The sequence below is a fragment of the Solanum verrucosum genome, unplaced genomic scaffold (genome assembly GCF_900185275.1).
Source record: "Solanum verrucosum unplaced genomic scaffold, falcon-dt-bn FXZP01000127.1, whole genome shotgun sequence".
Taxonomy (NCBI): domain Eukaryota; kingdom Viridiplantae; phylum Streptophyta; class Magnoliopsida; order Solanales; family Solanaceae; genus Solanum; species Solanum verrucosum.
In genome coordinates this window covers 302,296-321,147 of record NW_026020321.1, presented here as the reverse complement: position 1 = coordinate 321,147, position 18,852 = coordinate 302,296, and the positions used below count along the sequence as shown (strand labels likewise).

General features: G+C 30.1%; 1 protein-coding gene across 1 annotated transcript; it reads left to right on the top strand.

Annotated features, from left to right (window-relative positions):
• Positions 1-14,094: 14,094 nt before the first annotated feature.
• LOC125835382 (transcription factor bHLH153) lies at positions 14,095-18,281 on the top strand. The gene is made up of 6 exons (XM_049514508.1): positions 14,095-14,253; positions 15,839-15,983; positions 16,424-16,489; positions 16,730-16,795; positions 17,492-17,539; positions 17,746-18,281. The coding sequence occupies exons 2-6, from the start codon at positions 15,882-15,884 to the stop codon at positions 17,869-17,871; spliced, it is 408 nt and encodes a 135-aa protein (XP_049370465.1). The 5' UTR covers positions 14,095-14,253; positions 15,839-15,881; the 3' UTR covers positions 17,872-18,281.
• The last annotated feature ends 571 nt before the right edge of the window (positions 18,282-18,852 follow it).

Here is an 18,852-nt window from a genome sequence, read left to right as displayed (position 1 = left end):
TATATCATTAGTTTTGGAGCTAATTACTTATATATACGTTAGTTTGCAATATTATGAATCTTACCAAATCTTGGTGCGTCTAGATATATGTATCTCGAGATACATTGGGGTCAAAATTAGGTGTAATTTGCTCCAAAAATATTGTATCCAAGTGGGTACACATGTATCTAGGATACACAGACAAATTTTGCTCGCCTCCTTCTCATCTCGCTCTCTACTCTCCTATGTATTTGGTATTCCAAATACATGCTAATCACACTAGATACATACAATACATGTATCTAGTGTGATTTGCATTATTTGAAATATATAGACAATCTCGCCCGCGTCTCTTCTATTCTTATTTGCCTCTTTTTCTATTTCAATGTATCTGGTAGCAAAAAAGTTATATATCTAGGTGTATAAAATATGTATCTAGGTATATCTGACTTGAAATTTTGTATGAAATCATTAATTAATGATGTAAAATATAATTATTTCAAACTATAAAAAAAAAAATTAATAAAAATATTTGTGTAATTAGATAGTTTCTCCTCCCTCTGCTTTTAACCAAGACCCAAGCTATACAATTTTGGCACTTCCTATGTATGCTAAAACTTGAGGATTATTGTGCTTCCGTATTCTACCTCTTACAATGTTGCTACTTGATACTGCATTTTATTTGCTAAACCACCGAATGGTACTTGAATGAGGAACTTTTAAAAATTTACTATAGTTTGGCTTTAGTTAGAGATTTATATTTATATTGTGCTTAATTCTAATTCATAGTTATATGTTTGGGGGATGATACAGGTAAATGAGACTAGGAAGAGAGGAGAGAGACTTAATTATAATTCATAGCTATATGTTTGGGGAGGATACAGGTGAACGAGACTAGGAAGAGAGGAGAGAGGAGGGCGAGAGAGGAGAGAAATAAGAGAAAAGTTGACTATATGTTGTATTAGTTGTATCACGAATACTATTGATACAACTGATTTGTATTAATGAATACAATTGTATCAAAATCTGTTGTATTTTTGCTACATAATAGGAAAAGAGAGGCTAACCAGATTGAGAGAGGGAGAAGAGAGGCGAGCGAGATCTGGGAGAGATGAGAGATGATGAATATATGTTGTATTCGTTGTATCAAGTTATATCACAAATACAATTGATATAAAATATAAAATATATTTACCAAAATACAATTGATATAGAATAAGTTACCCACATTTTGATTGAATAAAACTAATACAAAAATACATTTGACATAATACAAATATCTAGAATACAAATACAATTCATACAAAATATAAATATAGTTGATACAGAATATAGATACAATTGTCATCTTATGTCGAATGTTATTTGGGTTGCAACATTGTTTTGGCTGGATATAGAGAGGGGAAGAATTGGGAGGAGAGAGGCGAACAAGAGAGGGAGTGAGAAGAAAGAGGAGAGAAATTGCTATAAAGTCCTACCTTTAGCTACGAAATAATTATATATTGTTTTACTAATTAATAATTCCTTATCAGATTTTGAATCAGATACACAACTCCTTTCAAATTTCCCACAAGCTATCTCCTCCTTTTAAATCTGATACACAACACACACATGTGTGTGCGCGTGCGCACGCATGCACGCACGCACACACGGATACATTAATGAATGTATTAGTGTTTTTTTATATATTGGATACATGTATCTTTAATACGAGATACATTCTGAAATATAAATACATAGGGAGAGAAGGAAGCGAGAGAGTCATATAACTCAGATACATGCAAATCACGCTTGGATACAATGTATCTGTAATAAATTACACTTAATTTGACCCACATATATTTGAGATACATGTATTTGGTGAAGTAAAAAAACGATACAGAAGGTAATTTCCTAAACTCATTGTCACGCCCCGAGCCTACACCCTAGGCGTGACCGACACTCGAGAACTATTTCTGGTCCCAAGCGAACCTTTGGTCTGGCTCAATACTCAATGGAAGACTTACTCAATATTAAAAGAACTCAAAAGTAAACTTTACTCAATTGTCTAAAAAGGTAAACTCGGAATATTTTAAAAATAAAACATTCACTAGCCAAAGAGGCAACTTAAGTCTAAAACATTAACTACTGAAAATGAAAAGACTCATGAACTACTGACTATCTATCTATGAAGCCTCTAATACTATGAGGGATGTCGGGACAAGACCCCAATCATCCTAAAAAAATTGAAATAAATGAAAACAAATAAGGGATTCTCTGAAAGCAAGTGGCTCACCAAACAACTCTGGAACTCGATTGGTTCAACGAAGCGCTGGTTGATGATCCTGGTTACATGTATCTAGATCATGAAAGATGCAGGCCAAATGGCATCAGTACATGGAATGTACGAGCATGCAAGGGGAAATCTAAAACATGACATAAGCTTGAATGGGAACTGAAGAAACAATTTACCTCGTCTCAACTCAACTCAATCCCAACTCATTTCAATATAAAAGAAATAATAATAATGTGATATGAAAAAGCTTTTAAAATAGTAGATAACAACTCATGTATTGGATAATACAATATAACTCAGTTTGTATGTAAAAATACAAAATAAACTATATTTGGGAGATTCTCTACTTACAGCCATCACTATGAGCTATGTGATGATACAACGTCTCGTCCATGCTGCCAGAACTGGCATATACCTTGTCGGGGTATAGAACTCCTCAACTAAGTGGATCAACTAAGCTATGCGTAAAAAGCAATAAGGAATCATCTAAAAAGTATGACCCTTTCTATCCACGTTGGCTACATGGTTTATGGGAGCTATGAGTTGTTTGAACTCTCCCCCATATCGGTGCTCAATACTACTCCCAAAATATAACTTAGCTCATATTTAAAATATATATATATATATATATATATATATTACCTCATCCTCAACTTTGAGATTATTACTCAAAAGGTTTCTCTTAAAAAAGATTGTACTCAAAATGCCTCATGAACTCTTTTGGAAATCGGTGTTTTCCCTCATTTTAAAAGTAAAAACATATACTCTTGGGAATACTTAGTTCCAATATATTCATTTTGAAAATTGAAATTCAACTCTCCTCATCCTCAAACTCAACAAGTTTTAAAAATATTGTAAAAGACTTCTCAAAATGACTCGAAAAACTTTCTCAAACATGGCACTTAACTCTATCTCGAATTCGAATTATGAATTCAAGAGTTATGATTTATGATAGGAAGGATATCGTGATGATTAAATGAGTTTTAATTAGATAGTTAATAATAAAAAACGAGCGAAAACACTGTCTGGGGAGAAAGGGCGTGACATGGAGATAAATTAAAATATTTGATCGCGAAATAATTTTTGAAATAATGGAGTCTGCGTTCTCCCCACGACGCGGAGAGGGAGGAAATTCTCTGGGGGAGCATGTTCGTGACGCGGACCTGGGCAACTATTTTTGCCCGATCTTTTCTTCCTCTCCAAAACTCGATTCAACTCATACCCACTGAAATTCTAAGGTAAAAACTCTTGAATTCTTATAACCCAGAACAATTTCAGCGAAATCTCACCTCAAGAACTCACCCAAACATCAAAAATCAAGAATGAAGAGCAACACTTCAAGAATACTCATCAAGAACTTAAATTTATCAATCTTTATGGATGAATTCGTTAATGTAAATCATGATTGGCGTGTGGGTGAACGAACCCATCACTATGAAAACTTACATACCTCGATTTGACGAAACAAATCCTCGATTCGCAAGAGATCTCGTTCGTTCTTCCTTTTCTCCTCTTTTCCTCTTCTTGAACTCCTCTCAAAACCCTAAGCGTAAATTAGGATTGATCCAAATCATATTTGACCACAAAATATTACTAAAAATCATTTTAATTCGATGGGGTAAGGAAAAGACCAAAATACCCCTCACTAATTCGAGTAACTTTCCTTAATTGGACAGACCGACTTCAAACGGGCATATCTCCCTCATACGAGCTCAAAATTTAGCAAATTCGGTGGCGTTGGAAAGAAAATTCAAAGACCTTCCATTTGATATCTTATGGGCCACCTAACTCATCTTTAATTGAAAGTTATGGTCGTTTGAAGTTGATCCGAAACTCACAACTCAAGCATAACTTGTAAAATTTCAAATTTGGCTCTTTCCAAATTAGTTCTTTCAAAATTTAGCTCTTTCAAATATCGAGGTGTTACACTCATGTGAATGCACGTAGTTAATTGCGATGTTTATTTATGAAATCTGCATAAAATTTCATCTTCAATTACTAATTTCAATTTTTTCAAAAAGTATGATTTCAAATTCTATTTTTTTAAAAAAAAAATATAAATCTAACCAAAAATTTATATTTTTCAAATAATTTTTTAAAAAAAAAATTGTAAGAAAACACACACTCATGCTCTACGTGAAGAGATTGTGTGTACCATTTGAGAGACTAATTATATCAAAGAAAAGGTAGTTACGACTATTATTGATTTATTAGACCAATATATCTTTGTAAAATTATATGTATTAATTTATAATCATAAACATTTATTTATAAAACGAACATGAAAATATGTGATTTATTAATTCGACATCTTAGAATATTCTAATACCTTAATTATGAACTATAATTTTCTCATTTGATATAATATTGAATAAGAGTTGATAAGTACTAGTTTTCACAAATTGTGAAATTTTCATGCTTATAATATAAAAAAAATATAGCTTAGCAACTCCAAATTATATGTCTAAATAAAATTCCAACTTCAAACGTTATTTTAAATTCCTAATTTCAATTCATGATCTAAAATCATATCTAAACTGATCTTATTGTAGAGTGACCCTTTTGCTGGTATTAGATAATCAAACAAGATAATCAGTCCAATTACTTGCAATAAAAACAAGATAACCACATAAGCTACATCCAATTACTTGCAATAATGATTTTTTAAATTATATAAAATTTATGTTAATATGTAACTAAATATCACTCTTCCTATATTTTATGTTGACATTTGGTCTTTGATTGCATTAATGAAGAATGCTCCAAATTCAATCAAATAATTTATTTATTTTTATAACAATTATTTTACCAATTAGACAAAAGTACTACGTCCCCAATTTATCTTGCTTCACGTTGAATAAATCTTTTTCATTGTCAATTTTAATATTAATGCCACGCAGAATTTAAGATACTTAATTCTCAAACAATGCTCCTTTGTCAATATAAAATTAATTGTATATAAATCAAACTTCAAAGATTTGGTTTCTTAAAGAAATTTAGACTTTGTTTTTATCTATAGAATTCCATGTCTTATGCCATGATTTACGCTGGTATTCTTCCTAATTAGGGACCCACATGCCAATGGTTATTATTTGGTGTCCGTTTGATCATGAATATTTTTTAAAAATTATCTCCGTCATAGTCTTTGCCTTTTGATCGAGCATATTTGGTGCACCTAGTAAACTCTTCATTGATAAAGAAAATGTAAATTGGATAAATCCTAATGCAATAAGCTCAGAATATTTTTAAAAATTCTGATTTTGAAATATTTCAATATTGAACTTTATGTCAAAACACAACTTCAATTTTTAAATATTATTGTTTATTTTTTAAAAATAATTTAGTAATTCCTCCGTCCACTTTTAATTGTCATTATTTTCTTTTTTAGAATCAAACTATAAGAACTTTGGCTAACATTCATGATATATTTTTTCATCATATTGATATACAAAAAATGCAATTTATAATAATTTTTGTATAATTTTTGAATATCTAAATTTTTTGTATAAAATATCAAATTAATATAATCTAATTTAACTTTGAAAATTAATCAAATTAATTTTTGAAAAGTGAAATATGACGAAATCGACAAATATAATATTTTTTATGTCCAAACGTCTATTCGATCGGTCAAAGTTAGTACTTGACCCATCATCTAATTTCTTATATGATTACCAAGAAAAATACGACTACTACTATTTTCTTACATTCATACATGCTTTCAAGTTGAAATAAATTTCATGATTAAAGTAGTGGACACATAGCTCTAGATGAACTTCAATGAATACAAATATATAATGACATACTTCTGTTTGATCATAATTTTTTTTCAAAATAAAATAAAAATTAAAAACATTATATATTCATGAAAGTTGATTAGTTTTTAAAAATCTAATCTCAAAAGAATTTCAAGTTTCAAAAATTGATCTGGATTATTGGGTAAAGTTTTAATTTCATTCATAAAAATTTTCAAATAAAATGTATATCTAAATATTACTTTGAATTCGAAAATTATTTTTAAAAATATATTTCATGAATTCTTCTTTTTTCCCAAAAATTTTCAAATTAATTTAGAGTCAAATGCTTGCCGGAAAAAAAACATGATAATTGGAGTCAATAATATTGGATTAGAAAGCGACAACACCAGTTAGAATAATCAAGTATATCTAAAATAAAATCATCTTGAATAAGCTTATTAAATTTTATACATCAAGCAAACATCATAAATATGCCTAAATAATTTTTATGAAAATAATGTGTATATATAAATAAGCGTGTTAATATATATTTAAATATTTTTTTGTTTTGAATTTATGAAGTTTGAGTTGATGATAAAATTGTATTTGATTATAGTATATTCAAAAAATATATTTAAAATAATGTTCATTCTTTAGTAGCGACCATAAAATTTGAAAGTCTAATTTCAAATCAGCGTTTGTTTATAAAATTTGCACAAAATTTCAATTTTAACTTCAAATCAAGATTTTCACTTCGCGAACTTTAAAAAAAATATAGGATTTGAAATTTGAAATTGTTATTTTAATTTATTTTTAAATATATAATTTAAATTCATAAATTTATATTTTACAAAAAAGACCCATAATTTAAAATTTTGTCCAAAAGAACTCATGCTGGACGTGAATTGTATGTACCATGTGGGAGGATATTATCAAAGAATAATTAGTTAAAAGTCGGTTAAAACTATTGTTGATTCATTGAACTAACGATTTTATAAAAAATATGTGTATTTAAAATTTCTTAATAATATGTAATCGCAAATATTTGTTTATAACAAAAACATGGAGATATGTGTTTTATTAATGTGACATATCATGATATTTCAATACCTTATTTATAATCTATGATTTGCTTATTTGATAAGATTATATAAAGGGTTGTGAAAGTTTTGATAGTTTTCACAAATTATGAATATTTCATGTTTATTTATTTTTAAATATAACTTAAGATATTCAAATTGCATGTCACAACAAAATTTAAACTTTAACATAACATGATTTGAAATCATATACAAACAAGATATGTACTTAAATATAACTTCAAAAGTGAAAAATGAATTTTAAAAAAAAAACAAATTACAAGCTATTTTCTAAATTTAAAATACAACTTCAAATTGAATTTGTGTGATGACCCGGTTAGTCATTTTTTGTTTTTCCATGGAAATTACTGTTTATCCCTCTCGATGTCGACCCCGAGTCGTTTTTGATTGAGTTTGAAAAGTTGGTTTTAAACTATGAGTTAAAAGTTGAGAATTTGGTAAGTTTTGAGTTTGATAGGCCAAGTTGTTAAGAAAGTGATTTTCAGTGTCTTTTGGAGTTTCGAGTGTCGGAATGGGATTTCGTCGATTCCATCAGTCCTGAAATGTGAAATCTTATCTGTGAAAGTTGTTGATAACTGATTCCGAGTCTTTTTGAGGATTTGAGGTCCTAAGATGTGAAATTGTGGAAATTTAGCCTTTGGGTTGACTTTGGTCAACATTCGGGGTTCGGATGCTTGGATCGGAGTTCTGAGAGTTCTATTGAATTTGGGCGATGATTTTAGGCCTAGTCGAGGCCTTGTTTGATTTTTGAGACATTTCGAGTTTGTTTTAGCTTTTATAGGCATGAGTTGGTTTCTTGTATTTTTACGAATGTCATGTCAAGGAGACTTCGGATTTGTGTTTTGACAGTTCCATTGAGTCCGGAACGTCGAGTATAATCGATTTTAATATATAGTTTGTGTTTATGGGGTTCCCAACGAATCCCGAGAATCCTTTCGATTACTTTGAATTGGCAGATTTTTCTGTGTTTTGGTGCAATCCTCCGCATTCACGGAACTTTTGGGTTGTTCGCGGAGGGGAGGGGGTGAGAACCCCGCGTTCGCAGGAGACCTGCTGCGTTCCCGGAGGTTCAGGTCATTTAAAACCCGCGTTCGCGGGTAGGGGTCCACGTTCGCGAAGGGCCCCTAACAATGTTTAAACCCAAATTTCGGAGTTTCTTTCCCATTTTCATTTTTAGAGCTTTGAAAACTCAGTAGAGGCGATTTCAAGTGGGTTTTTAAAGATAAAATTGTTGGGTAACATTTCTTAACTCTAAATCTTCGATTACCCATTATTATTGAATTTATGAGTTTAAATCAAGATTTTGGGTTGATAAATTGGGAATTCTTCATGAACTTTAGTTTTAAAGAAAAAGTGAGTTATGAACTGATTTTCAAGTCCATTTTCGAAATGATTTTCCCTAATGAGTTCCTAAAGCCTTGAGTAATGTTTTCAAGTATCATTTTACCGGATCCAAACCTTATTTTTGGAATTGGATATTGTGTTGAATGACCACTTTTCAAGGGAATTGTTGTGGGTGTTGTTGTTTCCGAAAAGTGATTGTGAATACTTCCTTATTTATAGATTGTGTGGCTTCAGAAGTGATTCGATAGGGGAAGACTCAACTATTGGAGTAATTGTTGATTGATTTAAGGCAAGTGGCTTTCTAAACCTTATATTCTAGTTTGAATTCGTATGCTTCCTTTGTTGATTGTGTGTTGGGAGTAATGAGAATGAGATGAAGCGTTTAAATTGTCAATTTGTTATATCTAAATGAACAAAAAAGGGTTGAAATGAAAAAGGCTATGTGTTAAACACGATGATGTGAATTGCCTTACTTTAACCCTTATTGATTGGTGAAATGCTTGAAAGCATGAATGTGGACTTGAATTGTGCAAATTGTTGTCTCTTCTATGTGGTGTAATATTGATTGTGTGCTTTGATGATTGAACATCGTGATAAGACATGTGATGAGTTATTATGCCGAGGTCTTTATCGACAAGTGTTATTATGCCGAGGTCTTTGCCGGCAAGTGTTATTATGTCGAGGTCTTTGCTGACAAGTGTTATTATGGCGAGGTCTTTACCAGAAAGTGTTATTATGTTGAGGTCTTTGTCGGCAAGTGTTATTATGTCAAGGTCTTTGTCGGCGAGCCTTATTATGCTGAGGTCTCTGCTAGCGAGTGTTATGAGCCGATGAAAAATGGTTTCGGCTAGTTATGATCTTTGTGACTTGATACACTTGATGCTTATGCATGCCTTACTTGTGAATTGTAATTGATGTGCTTGTTATGTGTGATTGAACTTCTTCTCATTGATATTGACTTATTTGATTTGTTGATTATTGAAATGTGAAGATCAAACTGTGAATATTGAGCCTATGAGTCGTGTATTGTAGAATTTCTAGGTTGGATTGATTTCTGTGCAGGTGTAGTTTGAGGAGGTTCGGTTGGAGTGAAAGGGGTATTCGTTTTCTAGCTAGTTGCTTTGTTTAGTAGGTTGCTTGCTAGGTACCGTGTTGTTGGTACTCACCTTTGTTTCTACACTTGTGTAGGTTCCGAGCCTGGACCCGTGTGATGTCTCTTGAGGCTCGTCAAGGACTTGAAGAGGTAGATGCTTGCCATTCGGCGGACCCTCTTTATCCTGTCCTTACACTTTGTTCTATTTGAGAAATAAAGTTTGACACTTGTATTTATTTCTTAATTCCGCACTTATGTATTTAGTGGCTTGTACACGTGACAATCAGATTTTGAAGGTTTTAAATAGAAGAATAAGTTTTCCATTTTATCTTGTTCTTGTTTTACTGTTTTTCGCTTTTATCGTTTTCGGTGAATTGAAATTGACTTGTCTTGATAGGAAAAGACAAATGTCATCCCATCTTTGGGTCATGACAATTTGAAATTTTAATAATAAACACTAATTTGAAATAAAATAAACGTTTCTAGAGTAAGATTATAGCCAGACTAGTGAAAGAAAAACAAAAATGAAGATCAACAAGAATTGCAATGTGCAATCTTTCATTTTTAATCATAATTTTTTGTTCAAAATACATAACGAAATCACCGTTATTATATGGCTATAATATTTTACCACACTCTTCAATATATCCTAAATTCTAATATAAATATCAAATATCGAAAAAAACAAAAGAAAAAACAGATAGAGGGGATGAATATGTAACATTGATGTGGACCTTTATATATACTCCTATGTATAAAAATAATAATAATTGAGGTGTACTCTATATAGTACTCTTCATTGTAAACAAAACTGAAAAGCAGTAGTTAAAAAGAAACAGACAATTGACAAGAGCAAAAACGCGTGGGTCCCACACAAAAAATCATCTCATCGCGTAGACTTATTGGCGCACGGTCGCACTAGAGCGGGTTCCACTTACCTGCAAAATCTGAATTTTCAGGTGCACCCATAATAATCTCGTAGATTATCGAGAACATGATCCTAAATATAAAAGTCGAAAGTTTTAGAATTAAAAGCTACAATAAGTATGTGTTGGTACGAAGGATGATAAGTTTAAATTTATTTTTGCATGTTCGGTTGGTGAGTGAAAAATATTTTTCAATTTTTTTTAAGTATTTAGTTCCAAAAATATTTTTGTTAGATTATCAAGTGCACGGATAATAATGATTTAGATTACCAAGGATGTGAATTTAAATGTTATTTTTTTCGTCTTAATTTATATGAGTTAGTTACATTATGTTCTTCAATATCTTTTTAATATGTGTATATTGGCTTACTAATTCACTTAATATGGAGAAACTGTTTTATTCTTCGATTCAAATATTTTTTGTTATCTTCAACTTTTATAGTTGATATTGTTTTTTTTTTTCCAATATTTTTACTTTATGAACTTGTGGTTTAAATATTTTCTTAAATCGAAGGTCTATCAAGAATATTATTTCTATTTTCATAAGATAGATGTAAGTTTGTAAAAATAACACTCTTTTCATAAATCACTTGTTGAATAATTTTTTCTTTTTTAGTTTGTTGTTGTTGTTATATCGAGTTTTTAATTTTAGACCATTAGATTTTTATTTTCTTAAATTTCATGCTAAGTCAAAGTACGATGAAATCGACGGTGGGTAACGGGGAGGAAGGTGTTGTGTGGGGACCACAGTTCTCAGAAACGGCCAATCTGAAATCCCTGAACAATGACAGGAACGAACTACCCTGATGGCTAATTTTGGCGCCAAACTACTTACTTAACAAACGTACACGAGCTCATATAACAAATTTTACATATCACCAGTGGACCAAATCATATAATAAAAAAATTATATATTATAGTATTTGAATCAATTTGGGTTATCTCGATTAATTTAATGAAATATTTGTCAACTATTATTAATAATAGATATTGAGTTATAATTTGTCCATCATAATTAGAATAGATTAAAAAAAATTGTTTTAGCTCTCATTTGATTGCAGATTTTGAAATTAAAACTTGAAAATTCAGTTTTTGAGTTTGAAATCTCTCTTGAAGACTGTCTAGATAAGTTTTTGAAGCTTGAAAGTTTGATTCAAAATTTATGGCCAAATAGATATTTGAAGATAAATTTTTAAATATTTGATTCAAAAGTTATTATCAAATGCTAGATTAGTATTTTTGTCCGTATTAAAATTTGAACTTAGAAAATTCATAATTTTTCAATTCACTTCATTCATCATTGTCATATAAAACATATAATTTTATTGTTTCAATTAAATAATAAATTAGATGTACATATCCTTGTATTAATTTATACTCTACGTCTTATTTATTTGTTAAGAATATTATTTATATAGTTAAGAATATTATTTTTCATATCATAATTTGTATTTTACCCTTAGGAAACAATCTTATAGGAATTATATTATATGTTTAAGAACTATTAGAAGCAAAAACTATTCTTGGAATATTTTTATAGGTCGTTAGTTTAAGATAAACAATTTTAAAAGTTTCTTACATTTTCAAATTTTTGTGTTTGGTCAAATTAAAACATAAAGAATATAACGGGAGGCATTGAATAATTCACGCGAGGGTAAAATAAAAAATTAATTAATTCTATCTTAATTTTATAAATTGGCAAATAATATGAAATAATTATTTATAATAAGATGAACCACTAATTTGAGACAGAGAGGGTAATAATGTATATTAATTCAAATTCGGTAACTTGAATATGATAAATTACATATTATAATCGATAATACTATAGATTGTATTGTATAAAAATTATTATGATTCACTAGATGCTAATAAATACTTTTCATGTGAGAGTCAAATATAAAAGTTTTAGTAAGATTCTATTCATTTTATCATCTTGTTCGCTACTTATTTATTCATTTGGTGCACAAAATAAGATAAATAAAAATATTTCATAATTGAGATATTTGTATGCGTGACATAGAGGTGTTCAAGATTAGGCCAAAAAAATAATCCTAATCGAAAATAGAATCAAGTAAACATATTTTTATTTTTGTTCAAAGCGATAAATTATGGAATAATAGACGGTTTTTATAATTACATAATATGATATAATAATTTTACAAATGATTTTGAAACATTTTATATAATTTGGCTAATCCATGCTTGAACAAGCATATCTTATAATTTATTTTCTCTAATGTGTTTTCTATGGATGTTAATGTTTTTATAGTTAGTTTGATGTTTTCAACACTCAACCTCACTAAACATATCATGTTTATAATTATTTAGATTGTTGTTGGAAGGTTAATTCAAAATTGTGGTAGAAAGTCTTAATAATCGATTAGGATTTGACATTTAATAATTGATATAATTAATGTCTAAATATATTTTATAATCAATATTGTATAGAGATAGTTTTAGATTTTTTAATTAATATAAGTTTTACATTATTATATATAGGGTGCTTCTATTAATTTCCTGTGCGGAGATAACTATATATAGAAATTCATTTGAATATGAGAAAATTATTTTCGTGCAGCCATTAGCTAATTTGAAGATATTATTAGAGAAAATATGGAAAAGTTTTTTTTTTCTTTTTTCCCCATTAATATTAGTATCAGTCACAAATATTGTTCCAAAAATATATTTATACTTAATGTGAATTTTATAAATAAGTTGAAAACTGAACATAATATTTTTCGCAAAATTTCCTCCTCAAGTTACTGGAGTTAATATCTCATATAATCACTCGATTTTGAATAGTTCGCTTAGAAGGTAATTCAATTTTGTTTTATAATTCTAAAGTCATTCAATTTAGAGTAGTTCAATTAGAAAATCATTCAACTTTATTTTATAACTCGAAAATCACTCAACTATTAATATATTTCACTTAAAAAGACATATAATCAATTTACATAATTTTTTCATTAAATTGTTGAAATAATTAAAAATGAATTTCCTATTATTTCTTAAAAATTTAATCTAAAATAAAAATTACATTTCAAACAGGTTATACTAAAAATAAACTAAGAAATATTCCATAAAATCCAACAGGTTATACAAAAAACCTCTTGCAGTATTAAAGTTTTCAAAAAGTTAAATAACAGTACAATAATAATGTTGTAGTAGTTAGTAGTAGTAAATATGCTTTTCAGATCACAAAAGTCATTTTCAATTGTTATAAAGTACTTATTACTTTCTCCGTTTCATTTTATGTTACACCATTTTACTTGACACATTATTTAAAAAAAGAGAAAGACTTCTAAAATAATTTTTAAAAATATTTATATAATTATAAATTATTTTATTAAAGATAAAAAATAGACTTTAAAATTAAATTATTTTTAATTATACTAAAATAACATTATGATATAACATAAAATGAAATAGAGAAATATTATTTTTATTTATATAAAAGAAAAAAAGAGCATAAATGACATCATGTTGATTTTAATTTAACTACTCCTTTTCGCCTTTTTCCTCTTTACATGGTTGGATATTAGCTGTCAAATAAAATCTATTTTCTTTCTAATTTTTTTTTTTTTTTGTTAAAAAATCACTCTCATAAAAACATATATAAAATGACTTTCAAAAACCCTTCCCACCTTCTACACTTGTTTTCTCTTTGTGTCCTTTCATTTCCAAAATTTTCTCTCCGATTAAAATTTTATCATTTTCCGACCATCTCTCCGGCCAAATCCTGCCGGAAAACTCTAACTTTTAAGTGACTTTTGTTCATGTAGACTTCGAAATCAAGGTATTCTACTTGTTTCCTTTTTTATTACACCTTTGTAACTTGTAGTATCAAAAAAAGAAATTATTTCAAAAAATAATATTATTTTTTTTAACAATAAGCTTGTATGATTCTTTCTATTTATTTATTAGGTGTTCTGCGGAATTAATCGAGGTGCGTACAAATTAGCCAGATACCAGAGTCATAAAAAAAAGGAGCTCGGTAATTCGATTTAGTGTTAATATTTCTTTTTGTTTTCATCTATTGAAGTTGATGATATTCTTCGAAAAAAATTTTGATTGGTTTTGTTGAATCAATTTGACGTTTTTATTAATTGGTTGTATGCTTGAGTACGTTTAATTAGCATAAGATAAGGTTGAGATTGTGAAAAAAAAATGATAATTTGTGTATGCAAATGACTGCTTTCATGTTTAATGAATGATTGTATGAATTTTTTTTGGATTTGGCCCCACCAAAAGTAGGTTTATTTGAATTAATTTTCTCATCCCTATTCACATTACAGAAAGTCTATTAATACATTAATAAAAAGGTCATCGATTAAGGCATAATAAATAAATAGACATGTTAATTTGACCTCAACTGATAGCTAAATATTCAAATTTTGAAAAAAAAACACATCTAGACATCTCAATTCTTGTCGAATGTGTCACGTCAGCATCGAGTGTTCACGACATAGGGGATGAATTGAAGTTTTTGAATGTGCATTCTCAAAGTTGGAGTGGTTAGTTTGTTAGTTGAGTCGATGTTAAAGTGTCTATCATATAATTTGCAGAATTTGTCCAACTTGTGTTTTATTCTTATTAAAATTATTCAAAATAATTGAGCTTATTATCGTTAGTTGCTGAGACAGAGCGAAGGTTCAGGGATGACATTGTATAAAAAAAAATATATGCATATAATTTATGTGATTATGTAGGCATAGATTCTGTTATTGATGATTGTATTTTTTTTAATGCATTCCTTGTTATATTCTTAGTTTGTTTTATATAATAAGCACAACATATGCATTCTTTATTCTAACATAGTTTATGCTAATATTTAGTATAAGAAGATGATGATTTAACAACTACTAAGGTATTCAAAAGTTTTCATTTGCTCTGTAATTTGCTATTTTGTTATTGTATTTTTCTTGCAATCTTGCTTCAAAAACATATCTTTTGAGCCGAAGGTTTATCGGAAATAAACTCGAATAAGGTATGCATACATCATACCATCCCAGACCCCACTTGTGGAATTGTACTGAGTATGTTTTTGTTGTTGTTGTAAGTTGTAACGTATTCAGAAAAGCTTGTCACCTATCGTTTAATTGCGATATAATACTTTTTTTTGGACATTTGAATATTTTTTAATGCTCTAGACATACCTTTGGTGTCTCTTGAATTACATGATAATACTTGGATTTGCATAAGGTTTTTTGAGTTATACATCCATACAAACTGGGAAGAAATTTGAAAGCAAGCATATTTAATTGTGTTCGCGTTGAAATGCATGTATTTTTCTTCCATGACAGTTCTTTGAACAAGGTGACATCTGAAACATACGTATGCCTATTAGTATCCTAATATCCGTTCTCTTTTCTTTTATATAGGATTGCTATTACTTGTCAGCGAATTGAAGCAATAGAAGGAAAGATGATGCAACACAAGAGAAGTCCAATTTCCCTCGAGCATAGCACCAGCCTCACATCTCTTACACCAAAACGACTAAAGGCCGATATGCCCATTTCCTCTAAGGTTTGTTTTCTTTCCTTTTTGCTGCCTGCAATGCTGTTATTGTTAGTGCACATGTTTATGCACATAGATATATTATTCATGAACTTATTATCTTGTATCGTATCGTTTATAGCTCGTGGATTTAAGAATGCTTTTTTCTTGGATACTTTTTCAACATACATGTTGTGTGTTGTACATTTCATTGAGTTAAAGATTTAACATTTTGTTTGACTTTCAGTCTTTAGGCGAAGGTTGAACTGACCAAAGAAAATTCTAAAAATACTAAATAGTTCATTCAAGTTCCCTATTTGAAGTGTCCGAATTATAGGAGGGCTTTGGTCACATTCATTTGGCTGCTCCGAGTCTCAAATTTGTTTTATTTAGAGAACTTTTTTTTTGCAACCTTTATCTCTGAGTTGTTGATATGGAGATTTTTCGCCTTTGCATTTTTCCTTAAATAGGAGAAGAAGGAGAAGTTTGGTGAACGAATAGTCGCTCTTCAACAGCTGGTGTCACCATATGGCAAGGTAATTCACTAATTCTGCAGGAATTGAGTAATGAATTTCAACTATTATTTTAAAGAGAAGGTTTAGCAAAGTTCATTCTTTGAGGTACCAAAAGGTGGAATATCTTTGAGTTCTTTTCCCGTGCATTCGAAATTATGTCCACGTAGAGCAGCTGAAATGAAATAAGCTCACTCAATTCTTACTAAACCATGGAATTTTTCATCATAAGGATAAAATCCTGATTTCTGTTTATAATTGCAGACAGATACTGCTTCTGTTCTCCTTGAAGCAATGGGATACATAAAATTCCTCCATGAACAAGTGAAGGTGTGCCTTCGACAACTTTTTTCTTTTTCTTTATCTGTAGGAACTATAATCCCGCACGACTGATTAAAGACAAGAAAGTTTGTGGTGCTTTATGAGATTTTTCTCAGGTCGGGCCACTGTTGGAGCCTGGACACGTTTTTTGGACAAAGCTATGGGTATATGTTGAAAAAAATATGAGGGTGACAGTTTGTGGTTCTTTGTTTGTTATTATTTTTTAGGATTTTCACCATAAACTTCTGTTCATAGTGCTCGTCGTACTGAATTTTATGCCTCAGAATGTTCTACGAATTTAAGTGATTGTAAGATCACGTTTCCATATTTTCTAATATCCTCTGTCTACATTCTCTGCATCTATATCTGATTGTAGAGTTTAACTTTGAGAGTTCAGATATGTTCATATGTGAATATTGTATTCTGCTTGATGATTAAGTGTGTAGAGCGTTAGTTTTGTCGTATATCTGGAAGCAAAGGTCACGGATATAAACTTTCTGGTCTTCTCTTGTTGATAGTTGTTTCTTTTCAGAAATCTGTTAGTTTGTTCCTTGTCATAGGAAATTGTTTTTTCTACGTAAATAACATAATCATGGTATTTGTGTTACTGCAGTTCATTTAGATTATGACGCCTTGGACTGATATTTCGAGTCATTTTGATCTCTGCTATGAACATGACCTCATTTCATTTCCTGGTTCTTTCAGGTGTTGAGTGCACCATACCTCGGAGGTATGCCAATGTCGAAGACACAGGTTAGATTCCATTAGCACCATTTCTTGAAATTTCTTATTCTTTATAACCGCATCAGCCCCTGAAGAGAAGAGATGTCTAAAAAGTTCAAACCTTATTTGCTACATTAATTTGGAATCTATGATCATTCATTGATGTCAATTGTGTCGTATCAATTGAACTTGGAATTCAACCTTTGTTGAAATGTAATTCATGTTTTCATGTGAAGGAATCACAGCCTTACAATTTGAGAAGCCAAGGCTTATGTCTTGTGCCAGTATCATATACCATTGGAGTGGCAAACAGCAATGGTGCTGATATTTGGGCTCCCATTAAGACCTCACAAAAGTTCTAGTCTAGACAACGACGTGTGATTTCACCATCACTTACGTCCATGGTAAGGTCTTCGATTGACAATAATACAACCAGCGTTTCAAAAAAAGCAGCCGAAAGGATGCATTTTCAACATGGAGATGCAGGTATGTGATGATTCTCCTGGCAAGGTCCACTTGATTTTTTGTGGTTCAAACGTCTAAGGAGAACGTAGAGCTTGTTCTTCTGATAAATACTAGTAGCCAGATCTAATTTAAGGGCTAATATATAAAGATTGCCTGAGTTGTGTCTAGGTTTTTAACAGAAATGTATATTGAAGAAAGAAATATTATGTAGTGAGTGATCTTTGATGCAAATGTATCAAAGATGGACTTGTATTATATGAGAAGCAATGGAAGCTCTTGAATAACTTGTTTGATTCAGAAAGACTTGATGCTATATGCCTTGTTTACTTCTGTATTGTCTTTTTCAAACTGCCCTGTCATGTGTTATTTGAGTCGAGAGTCTTTCAGAAACAATCTCTATCTTCATGAGGTAGTGGTTTGCGTACACTCTACCCTCCTCAAACCCTACTTGTAGAAATACACAAGTATGTTTTGTTGTTGTTCACTCGGAAAGACTCGAATGGTGAGCGCCTATCCCCTCTGAATTGACAAGAAACAACACAGAGCTTCAGAGAAACATGCCCCCATGTTGCAATCCTTCAAAAAGATGCGTACTCTAACGGAAGCCTTGGTCTTCCTTAACATCTCCCAAGGGGCAAAAATTTACAAGCATATTAAAAAAAATACTTTAGTATTATTATCTTCTAAACCGAGCAATACTTGTGATTTTGTTGAAATAACATTCTAAGACAAGTCATAAATTAAGATTCAAAATATAAAACATATACACAATATTGCATCTCATATGACACAAATTAAATTTCAATCAAGATGGATCAATATACTTTAAAGGGTCATCCTGAACTACAAAATAAGAAAAGATTACATATGGTCACTAG

Coding starts and splice junctions, on each gene's coding strand:
- LOC125835382 (XM_049514508.1), top strand. CDS start 15,882: ATGATGCAACACAAGAGAAGTCCAATTTCCCTCGAGCATAGCACCAGC. Junction 16,796..17,491: donor TCCTCCATGAACAAGTGAAG/GTGTGCCTTCGA, acceptor TGGTTCTTTCAG/GTGTTGAGTGCACCATACCT. Junction 17,540..17,745: donor TGCCAATGTCGAAGACACAG/GTTAGATTCCAT, acceptor TTTCATGTGAAG/GAATCACAGCCTTACAATTT.